This window comes from Xenia sp. Carnegie-2017, unplaced genomic scaffold (assembly GCF_021976095.1).
Source record: "Xenia sp. Carnegie-2017 unplaced genomic scaffold, XeniaSp_v1 HiC_scaffold_6, whole genome shotgun sequence".
Taxonomy (NCBI): domain Eukaryota; kingdom Metazoa; phylum Cnidaria; class Anthozoa; order Malacalcyonacea; family Xeniidae; genus Xenia; species Xenia sp. Carnegie-2017.
This window is the reverse complement of record NW_025813526.1, coordinates 6282380-6297402: the sequence shown is the minus strand read 5'-3', so window position 1 is coordinate 6297402 and position 15023 is coordinate 6282380. Positions and strand designations below refer to the sequence as shown.

At 36.2% G+C, this 15023-nt stretch overlaps 2 protein-coding genes and 1 long non-coding RNA gene across 5 annotated transcripts; 2 read left to right on the top strand and 1 right to left on the bottom strand.

The window, feature by feature from the left end:
• The first annotated feature begins 100 nt into the window (after positions 1 to 100).
• LOC124457574 (endoribonuclease YbeY-like) lies at positions 101 to 2625 on the top strand. 3 transcript variants are annotated; one of them, XM_047007800.1, is made up of 5 exons: positions 101 to 211; positions 291 to 505; positions 1111 to 1245; positions 1410 to 1478; positions 2451 to 2625. In XM_047007800.1, the coding sequence occupies exons 2-5, from the start codon at positions 299 to 301 to the stop codon at positions 2535 to 2537; spliced, it is 498 nt and encodes a 165-aa protein (XP_046863756.1). In that variant the 5' UTR covers positions 101 to 211; positions 291 to 298; the 3' UTR covers positions 2538 to 2625. The 3 variants fall into 3 exon arrangements, with proteins under 3 accessions (XP_046863756.1, XP_046863755.1, XP_046863757.1); XM_047007799.1 differs by having other exon boundaries at positions 101 to 505; XM_047007801.1 differs by lacking the exon at positions 1111 to 1245 and having other exon boundaries at positions 101 to 505.
• A 25-nt stretch (positions 2626 to 2650) lies between these two features.
• Positions 2651 to 3234, bottom strand: LOC124457575. Its single transcript, XR_006952664.1, has 2 exons — positions 3147 to 3234; positions 2651 to 2713 (listed from the first exon to the last, which is right to left on the bottom strand). It is a non-coding gene; the product is annotated as an uncharacterized LOC124457575 (long non-coding RNA).
• A 6599-nt stretch (positions 3235 to 9833) lies between these two features.
• Positions 9834 to 14583, top strand: LOC124458242 (katanin-interacting protein-like). The gene is made up of 5 exons (XM_047008296.1): positions 9834 to 9902; positions 10416 to 10479; positions 10676 to 10823; positions 11122 to 11216; positions 14343 to 14583. The coding sequence occupies exons 1-5, from the start codon at positions 9878 to 9880 to the stop codon at positions 14422 to 14424; spliced, it is 414 nt and encodes a 137-aa protein (XP_046864252.1). The 5' UTR covers positions 9834 to 9877; the 3' UTR covers positions 14425 to 14583.
• Positions 14584 to 15023: the final 440 nt, after the last annotated feature.

Sequence of the window (15023 nt, the reverse complement as noted above, 5' to 3'; positions counted from 1 at the left end):
TTCAGTTTTCACGTGTACCCTGCAATTCGCAAGCCGCTGACCAAATTTTTATAAGCTTGAGGACTCAGTTAGACAACTCATTGCCCTAAACTGAAGTGGCAACCAGCAACCAGAGGTGGCAACTGTTGTGCAGCAAGAATTTTCACCAGACTGTATAATTATTTACCACAAGACACTTAGTAAATTTCTTCCAAGCTTCATCAGTGCAGTGGTAAATGCATGAAAACTGTAAAGATGTTATTCTATAAGGGTTATGTCAGCTACTAGAATTTTGCTAATATCTTCTGCAGCTTGTGTTATGCCACTTGTTGTGTGGAATCTACAAAGGTCAGTTACGTTTAGTTTGAAGAAATTAAGAAATCATGTGCAACTTCTGATGAATTTGTCAGAGATGGAAAGTTACAGTTTAGGAGTTATCTTTGTTGGTGAATCTTGCATCAAGCAAATGAATAATGAATATTGCAATATCAACAAACCAACTGACATCTTGTCATTTCCAAATCATGTAAGTCTTACTATGTGACTATTGTCTATTGATCGTGTAACATTGTTAACATAGTATAGATTTACAAGGCAATAATATACAAAAGTTCCTCCTTGTACTTGTTAATTTGTTTCTGCATAAATTCTTTAAGAGGATCAGACAGGAGGCAAAGTCATTAAACAGTACATAGTGTCAAGCTATTTAGTCATTTCATGCACATTTCCTGTCTGCCCAGCAACTTGTTGTGCTTTCTGTGGGAAGTTTATTTCATCTTGTTATTTTTACCCTCTCCAATAGGCAATAGTCCACTTCTACATGTAAGATCAGGGTTAGATTTAAGGAAGGCCTGTGAAGGGGTGCACTCTTCAAGTGTTGGTTAGAGGGGATTTAGGAGGGGTGAATATTTACCTACAAAGTAGAACACATGAAGAATTAAGCCAAAGCAATTGTAATTCATGTTTAATTGAGCACATTTCCAAAAAAACTCCCATTCATAATATAAAGGTAACAGAATTCAACAAAAAATGTATGGCATGATATGGCATTGAAATCTAATCAACAAGCACCCCTAGCAAAACCATTGTGGATCCATTCCTGTGTAAGGTGCTGTTTTCTTAATTATTCAGATAATTATTCCTGGTAACTTACATACAAATGAAGCATTGAAATTGGACGAGAACCTTGGTGATATATTTCTTTGCCCATCAGTCATCAGGAACCACTGTGTTGATGATGAAACAGATTTTCAAAATTCTCTTCCTGTATGTTTATTTATCTAACAATGAATAACTATATTAAACCTAACATGGTTTTTATATTCACATGATAAACATGTGACTTGGACGAGATTTGAACTCGCACCTTCGGGATACTAGTCTGCCGCTAAATTTATGTATGAATTTAAGCATGTGTATTTTATTAACAGGTTTATGTTACACATGGGATATGTCACTTGATGGGTTACACACATCATACCAGTGAAGATTGGACTCTGGTAATTTATTTGTAAACTGGCTTTTGGACTTTTTCTTTTTTATTTATCTGTACCACCCAAATGCGTTCCAGCTGCGTTCGAATTAAGATGGAACGCGTATCAAAACGATTTCTTGGCTGCATCTGATCATTGATCAGTAATCATCATTTATACTCGCTTTTGAAATTTTCGATGTTATACCGAGTTTATTTCATTATGTGAACAATCGGGAACGCGTCCAGAACGTGACCCCTAATTTTTTGGAACGCGAACGCAGTGTTAAGTTACTTCTGAGCGGTACTACCTCGACTCCATTTTATCCTGTCTTGCTCAGTATCTTTGTTTTCTCATTGAAACTTTCCACCTCACAAGGTATCACGTACATTCTTTTTCCTTCTCCTTACTTTGAAAGGAAGTTGAAATCATAATCAATTACATCCAAAAGTCCACATTCTTACAATGCATTTGTGTGATTTCGTATGTGCAAGCATTGCTGATCAAAATGCCATTGACTGAAGTTAATCGTGTGTTCTAATTTACTTCAGGTACTTCGAACTTAGAGGCAGTGAATTCTCCTTTGCTTTCAAGTGCGTAGTCACCAGTCAGGGGGAGCAAAGGCAATTGCCCACCCTTTTAAATTACAATTTCAAATTGGTAGCACGTTTTTGTTCAGCACGACGTAAGTTCTTGCCCCCCCTGATAAATTCCGCATACGTTTATTAAAGTGTATGCAAAATGAACATTTGAGCGCATACCTTGTTAACTTACGTTCTTCAATCTACCTGTCCCTTTAATCTTCTTTATCTGGAGAACCAGTAAACTACATCTACTGGAAGCGTTCTTATGCTTTTTTCTGCCTTTGATAACAACCGCGTACATACAACGGGAGTCATTTCATTTGGTTTAAACAATTATTTTTGGTACACATTATAGGAAGAAAAAAATTAGTTACGTATAACTCACACTCATGTCAGTATCATTATTCTATTGCAGATGTTTTCGAAGGAAAAAGAAATTTTATCGGCTTTCGCAGAAAGAACTGGAATAATCTGTTCCCCATTGACTGCTCAGTCAAATTAATATAAGTGAAAAATGTGCAAATATCAAGACTGTTGGTCCCATATAGAGTTGTACTATCAATGATGAAATAAACGTAGATTTGTGTGAACCATTACCATGTTATGTTCGTTCGCAGCTGTAATCACTACATCATCTGAAACTGATCCAGCAGGACTCGCAATATATTCCACACCACTCTAAAGAAAAAAACAAGTTGCAAACACTATTCAAACTATATTCATTGAAATCCATGCACCTAGAAGTTACTGTTGAGGCTGCCAAAAAAACAAACAAAACAAATACCATTAATTTTAGAGCTACATGTGCTTTGCCTGGAAACTGACATGGATGATAAAAGGAAGGCTCGGCGTTGACATTACATGCTTGAATATGCTTAAATAAGCTGAACTCGATGTTTCAGTAGGCTATGGTGAACAATCATTTCTTGCTATGACTTGCTAATATACCAATTATGTAGTGAAAGGAATTGAATAATTGTATACAGTGTGAATATGCATGTAGAACAATAGAGAAACAAAGTGGTGATATGTCCTTTTCATTACACGAAGATCATTTCTGTTTGTTTGGTGAACACATTAACTGCACTTAGAGCAGAAAAATATGAGGTACCTGGGCTGCGCGATCAATGTTGTCGCGAAATGGGAAAAATGCATCAGAACTTAAAGAAACTTCTTTTAGCTCCTTTAACCAAGAACTTCTTTCTTGCTGCAACATGGAACGTTTCAAAAAGTTATTTTAGATAAAAGTTACGCGACATTTGCAGCTTAAGACATTAATAATAAGTAGCTACTTTAGTAAGATCTGAAGGTGGATCTTCAAGCATCGATTCCCAAGTACTTCTACTCATATCCTTAACATAAAGCAAATATTTATCAATGTCAAAAGATTATAGGGGATGTAAAAAAACGCAATCAGTGAATGAATAAATTACAACCACAGTGACAATTGTCAAAGTGATAAAACTGTGTGTATGGAAACAGTTTAAATTCCCAGGTCTGTCACACGTGATATTATTACATGACTGGAGTCCCCTGGGAAATGATTAAATAAAACACAAATAGCACCTGTCCCACTGTTCCGTTGACAAACACGTCAATAACGTTAGATTTTTCTGCTCGTTTTACTCCCTAACGTATGCAAAGCAAAGTATTACTTAATAAACATGCACGATGTGATGGCTTAGTGTAGAATATCACGTCTACTACAAGGTCATTTTACTCTACTTACCGTTCTGAATTTCATTCCAAGAACCTTGGGATGTTGTCGAAGCCACCTAAAACATTAAATAAAACGATTCAATCATGTCCGTATCAATTTGACATCGATTAACAGTCGTATTTACCAAATACCAACCAATTATTACTTTTATCACCAGCCAGACGAGTGCAGTGAATACGTAATTGTTGACCAGCTCCAATTCCGATGACCTGAAGAAATAAATAGAGGTTGGGCTCATCATTGCAACAATATTCGTACGTTTCATTATCGAGCAAAAAAGGCAAAGAGCAGTTAGGAAGTTTAATTTTACGTATGGTTATGGTAAGTTTTTATAGGAAAAAATCAGTCGTTACACTAAATCTTCAGTTGGTTAAAAGAAAAATAGACAAGCACATTATGAAGTACCTGGCCATTCTTAGCATAGCAAACAGAATTAGATTGTGTATACTTGAGCGCTACTGTTGCCACGACCAAGTCACGTAATGCTTCGCCACTTATCTGGGCAAGAATACAAAGCCAAGAACAAATAAATAGGTATGTTACATAATTACACAATATCCCATCTACAGGCTTAAGCATGTAACTGACAATAAATGATTACCTCGCATCTTTTTGTCTTCACATTTTCAAACAATTTCTTGTCAATCTTTCCATTATTCCTGATTTGCTCCATTTTCAAGCCAAATAGCGTTCGAGTTTCTGACAATGGTGGCTCATAGTTTGGGTTCATCTAAAGCACAGAACATGTATACTCATGTCATGTTGGTCATCTCCATTGATTTTTGTGCAAGCGTAATACACAATTAATTTGCCACTACATATGCGTCTGTAGTATTTTTATTAAATGTGCTAATGTAGCTAAGTTTCTTAATTATCAACAAAAATTGATCAGAAAAGTCTACAGTATGCTTCTTTTGATCAGCATTACCGTCAATATGTTGAATGAGTCTCGAATTGTTGAAGATGATTTCGTGTTTTATTTTTATCAGTTGGGAACGCTATAGAAGCTAAGTTGATGGCCAACACACTCATAAGTTTGATATATTTTATTAATCACGGTTTCACATACAGATATGTATACTCGACTAAAGACTCGAAATTACTGCTCATCCATAGCGAATACAGTCGCTAAACACCCCTTACTCACGTAATTGTACACTACTAACGATTAACTGTACGATTACGTAATTCAAATCGTCCAGTTCCCTATACATTATGTAAGTTTATGACTAATCACAAACGTCAAAAAAAAAGAACTAGGGATCCAAGGATAGTGCAAAGTTAAAAAAAAACACACCTTTTGACTTGTAAATTGTATCAACCGCAAAATGTTTCATAATAGTCACATATTACTACAGAAATTATCTTCATGAGCATGCGCAGTCCACTCGACCAATTGTTCGAGTTCATAATCATAGAAACGACCAACTGGATCTCCTTACACAGCTCTGGGAGTAACTAGCTTGCTTGCGCTCAATCACAAACTATTAGAAATATCAAGGGGAATTTGCAGTCAACCGAAACAACTGTCAGTTTAAGCCTAAGGCTAAATACATATACATATAGTATATGTCAAATGGCTGCATAGACTGGGTGTTATAAGGTTGCAATTCGCGAAAGCACTCTCTCTGCATATCACCAGGATGGTCTGAAGCTTTCCTATAGAAAGCACAGTCAAACAGTGCAGTAGGAGCCAAAATCTCACACCAAACGTTACCATGCGACGCTCTAGTGTTCAACTGCATCTGGAGGCATGGACCGAACATAATTTTTTGATTTTCAAAATTTAGCTCTTGCAACGCTAATGTTAGCTCTGGAAATACATTCCATACATCCCATTCAGTTTTCTTTCCTCGACCTCCAAAAAAGGAAACAGTATCACACCCCGTAAAAGCGCGAAACAACGGTAGAACAGATGCCTTGTCAGGTCCGATTGTCCATGCAATTGTATGAGCGGGAATATAACGCGAGTGCTTTCCTGTGCCATAAAGAATCCATAATTCTTCTGCTTTGATGTTTTTCACAATTGAAATGGCCAGTATCAACACGTCAGTATCATTTGTTCTTACAACAATCCTCTGGTGGCTGCAGTCACTTGCATCTAACACGTGCACCATCAATTGTGTGTCAGCCTCTTCATGATTACATGGTTCCAACATTGATACTTCGGTTCTTTTAGGGAAGCACAAGACCTTTTCTTCAAATGTACTGTAAATTTCTCTTCCTTCTTGAATCTGCTGGGAAATAACTTTCTGCGCTAAGAAATCGAATAGATCCATTTTGTTGGCATCTACGCGCAGGAAGCCCTTCCAGTCAGTAGGGATACGTTCTGTCGATGAAACCTTGCGGCGTTGACCAAAGCCTGTCTTCTCCCGTGCGTTTTTTTTCAGCGAATCCTCTTTGTATACATCCCACACTAAATCAATTCTTTTAGCTGATTGAAATTGCTTTAACACATAAGGAATGAAAGCAAACTGAGCGTACTCTTCGAACGTTTCCCAAGTTCCAGGTGAAATCATTTGAACAACAACAGCCCCGTCTAAAATAATAACATCGGGAGTTGGTGACTGAACTTTGGTAATGGGCTCGATACACTTTGTCAAGTCTGCTTTATTACCAGTACGCAAACTTCCTGCTTGTGAGAGAGATGGTGGCCATGGTTGGTTCTCATATTTAAAGAAATCATCGAGATCACCACTTCGATTTTGACTGGCTATATACAATCTTGAAAATAAAGCACAGTCTAGTTTCAGAGTTTGCATATTTACTTTATCTTTTTACGAAACTCTTCTTCTTCCTGTTTTAAGCGTTGGCAGATTATTTTTTTCAACGTTTCAGTAATACTCTTGCTTCTCTCAACAAATCTTTCTTTAACAAATGCTTGATATTGTTCTTCTCCAAGGGTTACAACATTCTTCACCGTGTCAACAACGGAACTGTTCATTCATCACGTCATTTGTGTGGATGGCAAATAGGTCTTCGCTCTCTTCTACAAAAAGATTCCCCATCGCTTGAAAATTGGAGACGACATTTGAGACATCTTCATAAAATTCTCTTTAAATGGATGGAGTTTGCTCATGGTGTAGCTGACTGTCTACATGTGTACTCATCTCGAATTCCCTAATTATTTGTGCAATTTCTGGACCTGCAATCATCCATCTTCTTAAAGCTGAAAGGTTTTCGGTTAGTCCCACAGCACCACCTTCTCCCTTTACCACTGCATTAACCTGCTCGTGAGCATGATCTAATGCTATAGCTGAAAACTGTTTCTTCGTTTTATGCACCACAAACGAGCCCTTGGAGAACTGGTTAAAGACGTCAGGATGTTTGAATGGAAGCTCCGACATATCACGGATATGGACAGAAACCCATCTTGCATAATTAACATTGTCCAAATCAAACATCCAAGGGACAAGTTGCTTAATTGACTGGAAGTATAAGGAGAAATTAGCTTCTCTAAATGATCGCACTAGTTGTAAACAAAGTAATTCTAGTTCCAAAACTCTGGTCGAATACAGAAACTGAGGATGATCCTTTGACATATCTTCTTTCCAAATAGGTTTTTTCAATTAGGTTATTCTGAATGCTAGCACAAGTAAGGTAATAAATCTTAAAGAAACTTAATTGAATGTTCTTCATTGTTTCGATACGATTTATCATTGCACTATGGTGAAAGCCGGGAGGGCACATTGTTATACACTTTATATATATATATATATATATAAGTTTGAAAATTTGTAATCCAGGCATTACACCTCATCAATCACATTAATCCACCCACTAATCCAATTAGACGCTCTAAGCGTCTCAAGCTAAAAGCACGTGTAAATAAATATCCTCATTCTGATGAAGGCTCGAGCAACGAGTCAAGCTCAATAAAAATCATTCAAAATCCGGAGAAACTTTTATCTTTTATATATATATATATATATATATATATATATATATATATATATATATATATATATATATACAAAGTGTATAACAATGTGCCCTCCGGCTATCACCATAGTAAAATGGTGACTCCTGCACTTAGGACACAGGACGTACAGTTACACATTGTATGGATTGTATTGTAGAGTCACCAGAGCGCTCAAACCTATATAGTTGAGCAATGCATAAAGCGAATGCGGTGAACGTCTCTTTATGAGACTCCCTACGCAATCCGAGAGCGCTCAAACTGCGCAAGCGCAGTGAGCGTAATATACAAAGTGTATAACAATGTGCCCTGCCGGGCATATTGTTAGCACTTTTATATATAAAATATATATAAAAGTGCTGACTCAGCACTTTTCAGAATATTCCATACACAATATTTGGGAAAGTATTGCCCAAAAGAAAAAGTTGTAATATAGTTTTTCTATCGTCTTTAGCTGTTGCATAAGAATATACAGGGAAATTGCAAATTTCTCTGAACTTTATTTTTTTTACTACCGATGACGTCATCAAACACGACATTCGCAGAACTCGTTTTAAATGTAAAATATGGGCTGGCCCTATATCAAAATTTTGTGTTACTATGCATAGTAAGAATGTGAGAAAGTTTCATACTTGTATCATCAAAGTGAAGGGTTAGGTGTTTTTTTGTCGTTAACAGCTGGACTATAAGCTGTGACAAACCACTAAAATATAGAATAACCATTGAGAATAACAAGTTTCATATGCGTATTTAACCGATATGCGGCTAAATGACGAGAAGAATTCTTTTTTCGATTTCAGGTTTGGACAGTTTTACTTTTTTACACATTTATTGTTTTGTATTCTTTGTATTTTACATATATTGTCATATGCTCAACGATTTTAAATCATCATAACGATACTCGATGAAGCAATGAACAATATACAATGAACGTAACAGTGGCGTATCCAGCCCGCTTTATTTAGCTCTGCTATACAATTATTTCTTTGTTCACTAACTGTAAACAATTTGTTTACAGTTAACTGAATTTGTAACTGTAACTGTAACTGAATTTGTAACTGTAACTGAACTGTAACTGTAACTGAATAACTGTAACTGAATTTGTTTGACTTTTTGAACACACTTATTTCTAACATTTTGGATTGAGTTGGAGTAATAATCTGTTGTGGTAAGAAAACAGTCAGAAGAATGAGCTTTTTTATAATTAGGACATTGCGCAAAGTTTCCTGGCAGTGACTTGTGTTTGATATCAGTCTGAGTTTGGCTTATATTGGCTTTTGGTTGAATTATATGGGGATCTAAAGTAAATAGGGGATGATTGGAAAACTTCCCAACATTTGGTTGTTGAAAAACAGCACAGATGTGTTTACAAGGCATCTTCCGACTCCTGTAATCGAGACATTGGCAGGAAGGCATTTGGTCGTTTGATCCCAGAAAAACTTGATATGTGGATGATGAGCTTGTGACAGTGAAATGTTTTGTCGTTTCCATCTTGATGTTTTTACTTGGAATGTCAGATTCCATCCGTTGAATAATATGAGAAACAACATACTTTGATCTATTGTGCAGGAACTTTGGGATTTGTTTGCTGTAGGACTTGTACGAATCGGATGATTTGATATTCTGTTCCTTATATCTATAAAGAGAAAATTGTAAGTACACTTATACTTTTTTGATTATCGTTAAAGCTCACTGATTGCGAATATCTTAAATAATCTTAGTTAATGTTGAAGATAAATTTGGTGAAAAGACAGAGAATGTTTTAACAGTTTGTTTTTTCTGGTTGTTAGAAAGTACCATTAACTTTAACTTTTAGTCTTCGATTTACATCATTTAATCCATTTTACACATTTGTACTATTCTGTGTACTTTATGTGCCCCTTTTATTATAATCATTTAATCCATCACACTCGTCTGTACTTCTCTGTGTACTTTATGGGCCCCTTTTATTATAATCATTTAATCCATCACACACATCTGTACTTCTCTGTGTACTTTATGTGTCCCTTTGATTTTAAGCATTTAATCCATCACATTTATCTGTGTTCATTTTGTATTTATCATGATATATCAATTTTATGTCACTTTTAGTGTTGGAAAAACAACACCAAATCAAAAAATCTTTAATGAAAAATGGCTAGAAGAATCTCTTGATTCTCTTTCGCAGTTTAAGCGATGTCATCAAGGACGGTTGACTCCTTCGATGAAGATTAATATGGATCACCAAGGTAGTTTTTTGATACACAATTTAACGTTCGTTAGTATTGAAGTGGACTTGTTAGTATTGAAGTGGACGTGTTAGTATTGAAGTAGACACTTTAGTATTGAAGTAGACGTGTTAGTATGGAAGTGGACGCGTTAGTATTGAAGTGGACTTGTTAGTATTGAAATAGACGTGTTAGTATTGAAGTAGACACTTTAGTATTGAAGTAGACGTGTTAGTATGGAAGTGGACGCGTTAGTATTGAAATGGACACGTTAGTATTGAAGACTCGTTAGTATTGAATTGGACGCGTTAAATGGAATCCAACTGACCAATGATTGTTAACCTTCAGTAAAATTAAACAATGGACGCTCACCTTCTGAGAAAATTGACCTCATTGGTCAGTTGACCTCTAGAGAAATTGACCTCATTGGTCAGTTGACCTCTAGAGAAATTGACCTCATTGGTCAGTTGACTTCTAGATAAAATTGACCAATGAACGTTCATATCAACTGTTGTGATCATAAACATTCTATAGGAGATGCTTTAGACGAATTTCTTGTCGAAGATAGTCATATTCAAGACGATGGTGTAAACTTAAGGTAATTTCAGTTGTAATAGGAATGAAGCTCTAACAATTCAAAGAATAGCTTTTGTTGCAGGCATTTCTCGTTTCTCCCAAACTTTGTCTTGTGTTTCTATTATTCCTTAGAAACACGAAAATTGTTTTGTATTTCTTAAAAAGTTTTATAATTGTTGAATTGATATCTTCAAAGAGATGTCTTTCTTTTTACGTAGTGTAGTTGATGATTTTACAATTCTTGAGTTACCAAGCGGTCAAACCCTTGTCATAAACATTCTTACAACCTGGGGTGACCAGTATTACGTTGGATTAAATGGCGTCGAGATATTCAATAGCTCTGGTATACCTGTTCAGATATCATCAGTTAGTATTAAAGTCGTTTATCCCTTGATGTCGTTGTTTATCCTATAGTATCTATAGTATCATCGTTTATCCCATGATACGTATGTTTTATCATTATTTATCCCTGTGATATCTTTTGTATCATTATTTATCCCCGTGATATCTTTTGTATCATTATTTATCCCCGTGATATCTTTTGTATCATTATTTATCCCCGTGATATCTTTTGTATCATCATTTATCCCCATGATATCTTTTATCCTCGTGTATCCCGTGATATCTTTTGTATCAACGTTTGTCCCATGGTATCTTTTTCAAGATCACAGCCAAACCATGTGATATCAAGGTTCTTCAAGAATACAACAAAGACCCAAGGGTTGTATCAAATCTTATTGATGGAGTTTATTTCACAAGGTAATAATTTCAACTTAATCTTATCCACATTATTTGCCACGGACACTGGAGCGGTCAGCAATAGTTGATACGCCTTGCACTCCGTTGGAAAGACGTTTTTGTGTTTGAAAGCAAATAACGCAACGTCTTGAAGGGATTTAGGTTCTGATTTAAGTTGTGATGACACAATATTATTGAAAGTTTCCAACTCCAACAGCAGTATTTCTGCATCAACATCTTTTACCGCCTGTGGAAAAAGACTACAAATTTCATTGACTGTTTCAGCCATCGGCCTTTCTAGCGGCAGCTTTAAGCTCTCTCCAAGAGGTTTTATTTTGTCGATGCAATCTTTAATGTTATCGGTATACTCGGTAATAAGTGAGTCTAGAACCAAGTACATTTCCTTTCGGTAGAAATCTTTAAATGATATTTCTGTTGTTATTTCGGAATACTCGCCAATTCGTTTGGGTGGCTTTCTTGATCGATGATGACGAGTGTATTCTGCCATTACGTCTATTCCTACTTTGGTTCCAAATGCAACCATTGCCTCTATCTCCGAGTCTAATCCGTTCTCGTCACTTCGAATTTGTCTAAGGTTTTTTACTGTAGCATCAATCAGGTTAAGTGCATCTACTATATTTAGCTCCTCCTGCAGTTGTTTGGTTAGGATTTTGGTTTTGTCATTATGATTCGCATGAACATAAGAGCAAAAGAAAGTCGAAACTAAAAATTTCTTTTTATTCCATCGCCTTTAGCTTTTACTTTTGATTCTACATCTCGAGCATTGATAACTTTCACAATAGCATTTGGTATTACCTCATAACTTCTCCAGACAGCATCAATGGACTCAGAATTATAAACCCATCTCGTCTTTGACAAGTTTCGAAACTTTAAATTGTTTTCAACATCTTTGCAACTTTCTTCTATAATTTTATTTCTTTTGTGCTTTTGATAAAAACACATATACGTCTTCTAGAGCGTCGTACATTGATGTAATTATTGAGCTATGTTTGCAACAATGCTCGTTGAATGTATTAGACCGATGTCCCTGGCACGGGATGTAAGGCACTTGTCGTTTTAAAATTTCTTGCGACACTTTTGAGCACCATTTAGTCGTCCAGACATTGATGTTTTGAAATCGTATGTTTGAAATGCAAGCATATCTATATCGATTTCATTTTCCATTAAAGATTTTATGACATCTTTAGCCGTTCCAGCACCAGTTTTATCAAGGGTCTCTTTCATTTCAACCAGTCTCTCGCATGGGATGCCCATTTGGTTGACATATCTTACAGCAACGATAAGCTTGTCTTGATTCGATATATCAGGTGTAGTGTCTGCAGACACAGAAAATACACCGGCTGACTTAATTTCAGCACGAATTTCATCCCTCACAGGTTGAGCCAGCAAATGAAGCATCTCATTTTGTGCCTCTGAGCTTGTATATGTTGTACTGTATGGCTTGAGGTGCTGATCGTCCAGCCACAGCTTGAGAACAGGACAATGTCTTGAGAGAAGATTTACAATCTGAATGAAATTTCCGTCCTTGTCATCGCCTCCTCCTCTGAACGCCAATGACTGCCTTGCCAGAGTGCGAGCCACATCAAGTAGAATCAACATAATTTCCTTGTTCTTTTCATCATCACATCAAAATGGGCAGATGTTATTGAGAAAGGAGCAAAGTCAGCCAGAGCAGCTTGATGGGACTTGCTACTGAAGTGTTTATGAAGTTTTCCTTTCTTGTTTGCACCAACACTCCTCATTTTCTTCCATGATCGTACACCATTTATCCATGCTGGATCACTTTTTCTCGTCCTGGTCCACTTGGAAATAATGAGCATACAAAGGGAGCATACAAGGGAGCCTACAAGGCCATGTAAGTAATCGAATTGATCAGGTGACATCCTAAAATAGTGGAAATAACCTTCGTGGTCTCCATTTCGTAATTCCTTCACTAAAGTGAAAAATTCGCTATGTTGAGATCTCTTTTGGAATATCGGCCTGATCCAAAAACGTTTGCGGCATTTTTCACGCTGTCTTCTTCGACTTCGCAAATAGAGTAAAAGAATTGTTTGCTTTCTAGTCAGAGGACTCATTCTTCACTCCTTAAGCGTCCGCCATTTTTTTTCTTAGCTCGCTGAAAAACAGTTATCAAACAACGAGTACTCGAAACAGACACGAACAATTGCCAGTTCTCGCAGCGAGCTGCGAGTTGATTCGTGCCATAGGTGGAAATGAGGCTTTAGCTAATATATGAATCAAAACAGCGATAGCGACTTATAGCGACAGCGATAACTTTATTTTGGAACAGCGACTGTATTCTTCCAGTCTTCACTCCATTGCTCGATACCAAAATCCATTGGTGTACCAGTGGATTTTGGTGTAGAGCAATAGAGTGAAGACCAAACGTTCAAAAGCGTTTGGTCTTCTTGCGTTAGGTCTTCTTGCATCTTCTAAGCGTTTGGTCTTCTTGCGTCTTCTAAGCGTTTGGTCTTCTTGCGTCTTCTTGCGTCTTCTTGCGTCTTCTTGCGAAATGAGGCTAACAGCCTCATTTCAACCTATCGCACAAATCAACTCGCAGCTCGCTGCGAGAACTCGCAGACTCGCAACTAGTATTTTTTATGACCTTGCAGATAGTTCAGATTTTTCAACTATTTTTTTCTCACATCTATGTCAAATAAAAATTCACCAATGAAAGAAAGGCTACTGATCACGTGGCATCGTTTTTAGCATTAGTTTATTATATTATTGTTAAATAATATTAATTTATTGCCTTATTTGTTGTCCGTTGTCCGAATCATAAAAATACGTGCTCAGAAAGTAAGACTCATCTAACTTTTTAAAACTTGAGAATGAAACGACTTTTAATATGAATTGACTTTATTTGTTTTAAAAGAGTATATTTATTTGTAATAATATATAATTTTAATGTTATATCATTTGCTGAGTGATGATAGTTCAAATGAAGAGGTAGACGTTAAGATTAAATCATGTAATACTTATTTCATTAGTCTTTTGATTGTTCAGAATAAAATACGAATCTTTTTAATACGAATCTTTCAATTGTCATTTATCCATCTGTTAAAAGCTGATTTTTGTATTTAATTTACTGGATGTGTCTTTTTTACAATGTCTTTATACGTTTAGGCTGCACAAAGTGAAAAGTCATCAAACTGTGATTCAGATAACCAAGAAGAGAGTTCTTATCAAATTTAATATCAAAAAATGATGGGACCAGTAGGTTACCCAGAAATTATTTACAGAAGTAGTATTAAAGATTTACACGGTAAGTCAATTGCTATTATCAACCAGTCAGTATGTCTATAGCTCCTTTAAGTCAATGCTCAGCTTCAGATATAAGAGGGGAAATAAATGGATCACTTGTGCAGGACAGTTAAGAGTTCTATCACAACTTTTCATCAGTGTGAGAATATTCTTAATGAAGCGATAATAGATAATGATAGACACGTAAACGCGAAGCGCTTTTCATAAAAAGTGAAGCACATAGCAAAAAAAAAATACAAGATTTGTCTGTGAAACTTGTAAAAAATTGTTCAATTGTCATCAACAAAGCACAGCGAGATGAAATTGAAATTAGTGCCTAGTTTTAGAAGAAAGCACTAAAATTACTTCTCGTGATCCAAGCGAAAAGCCACGAGATATGAATGACGATCAAAGAACGTTTCTCATGCAACAAGGACCCTGTCAACCTAGATTGAAGTCTTTACCTGTAAATGAAACAAAAAAAATAGACCTAACAAATTTAATGCATCCTGGTACGACTCTTTCCCTCATCTTGAGTACAGTCAGAAGGAAAGAGCGATAAAA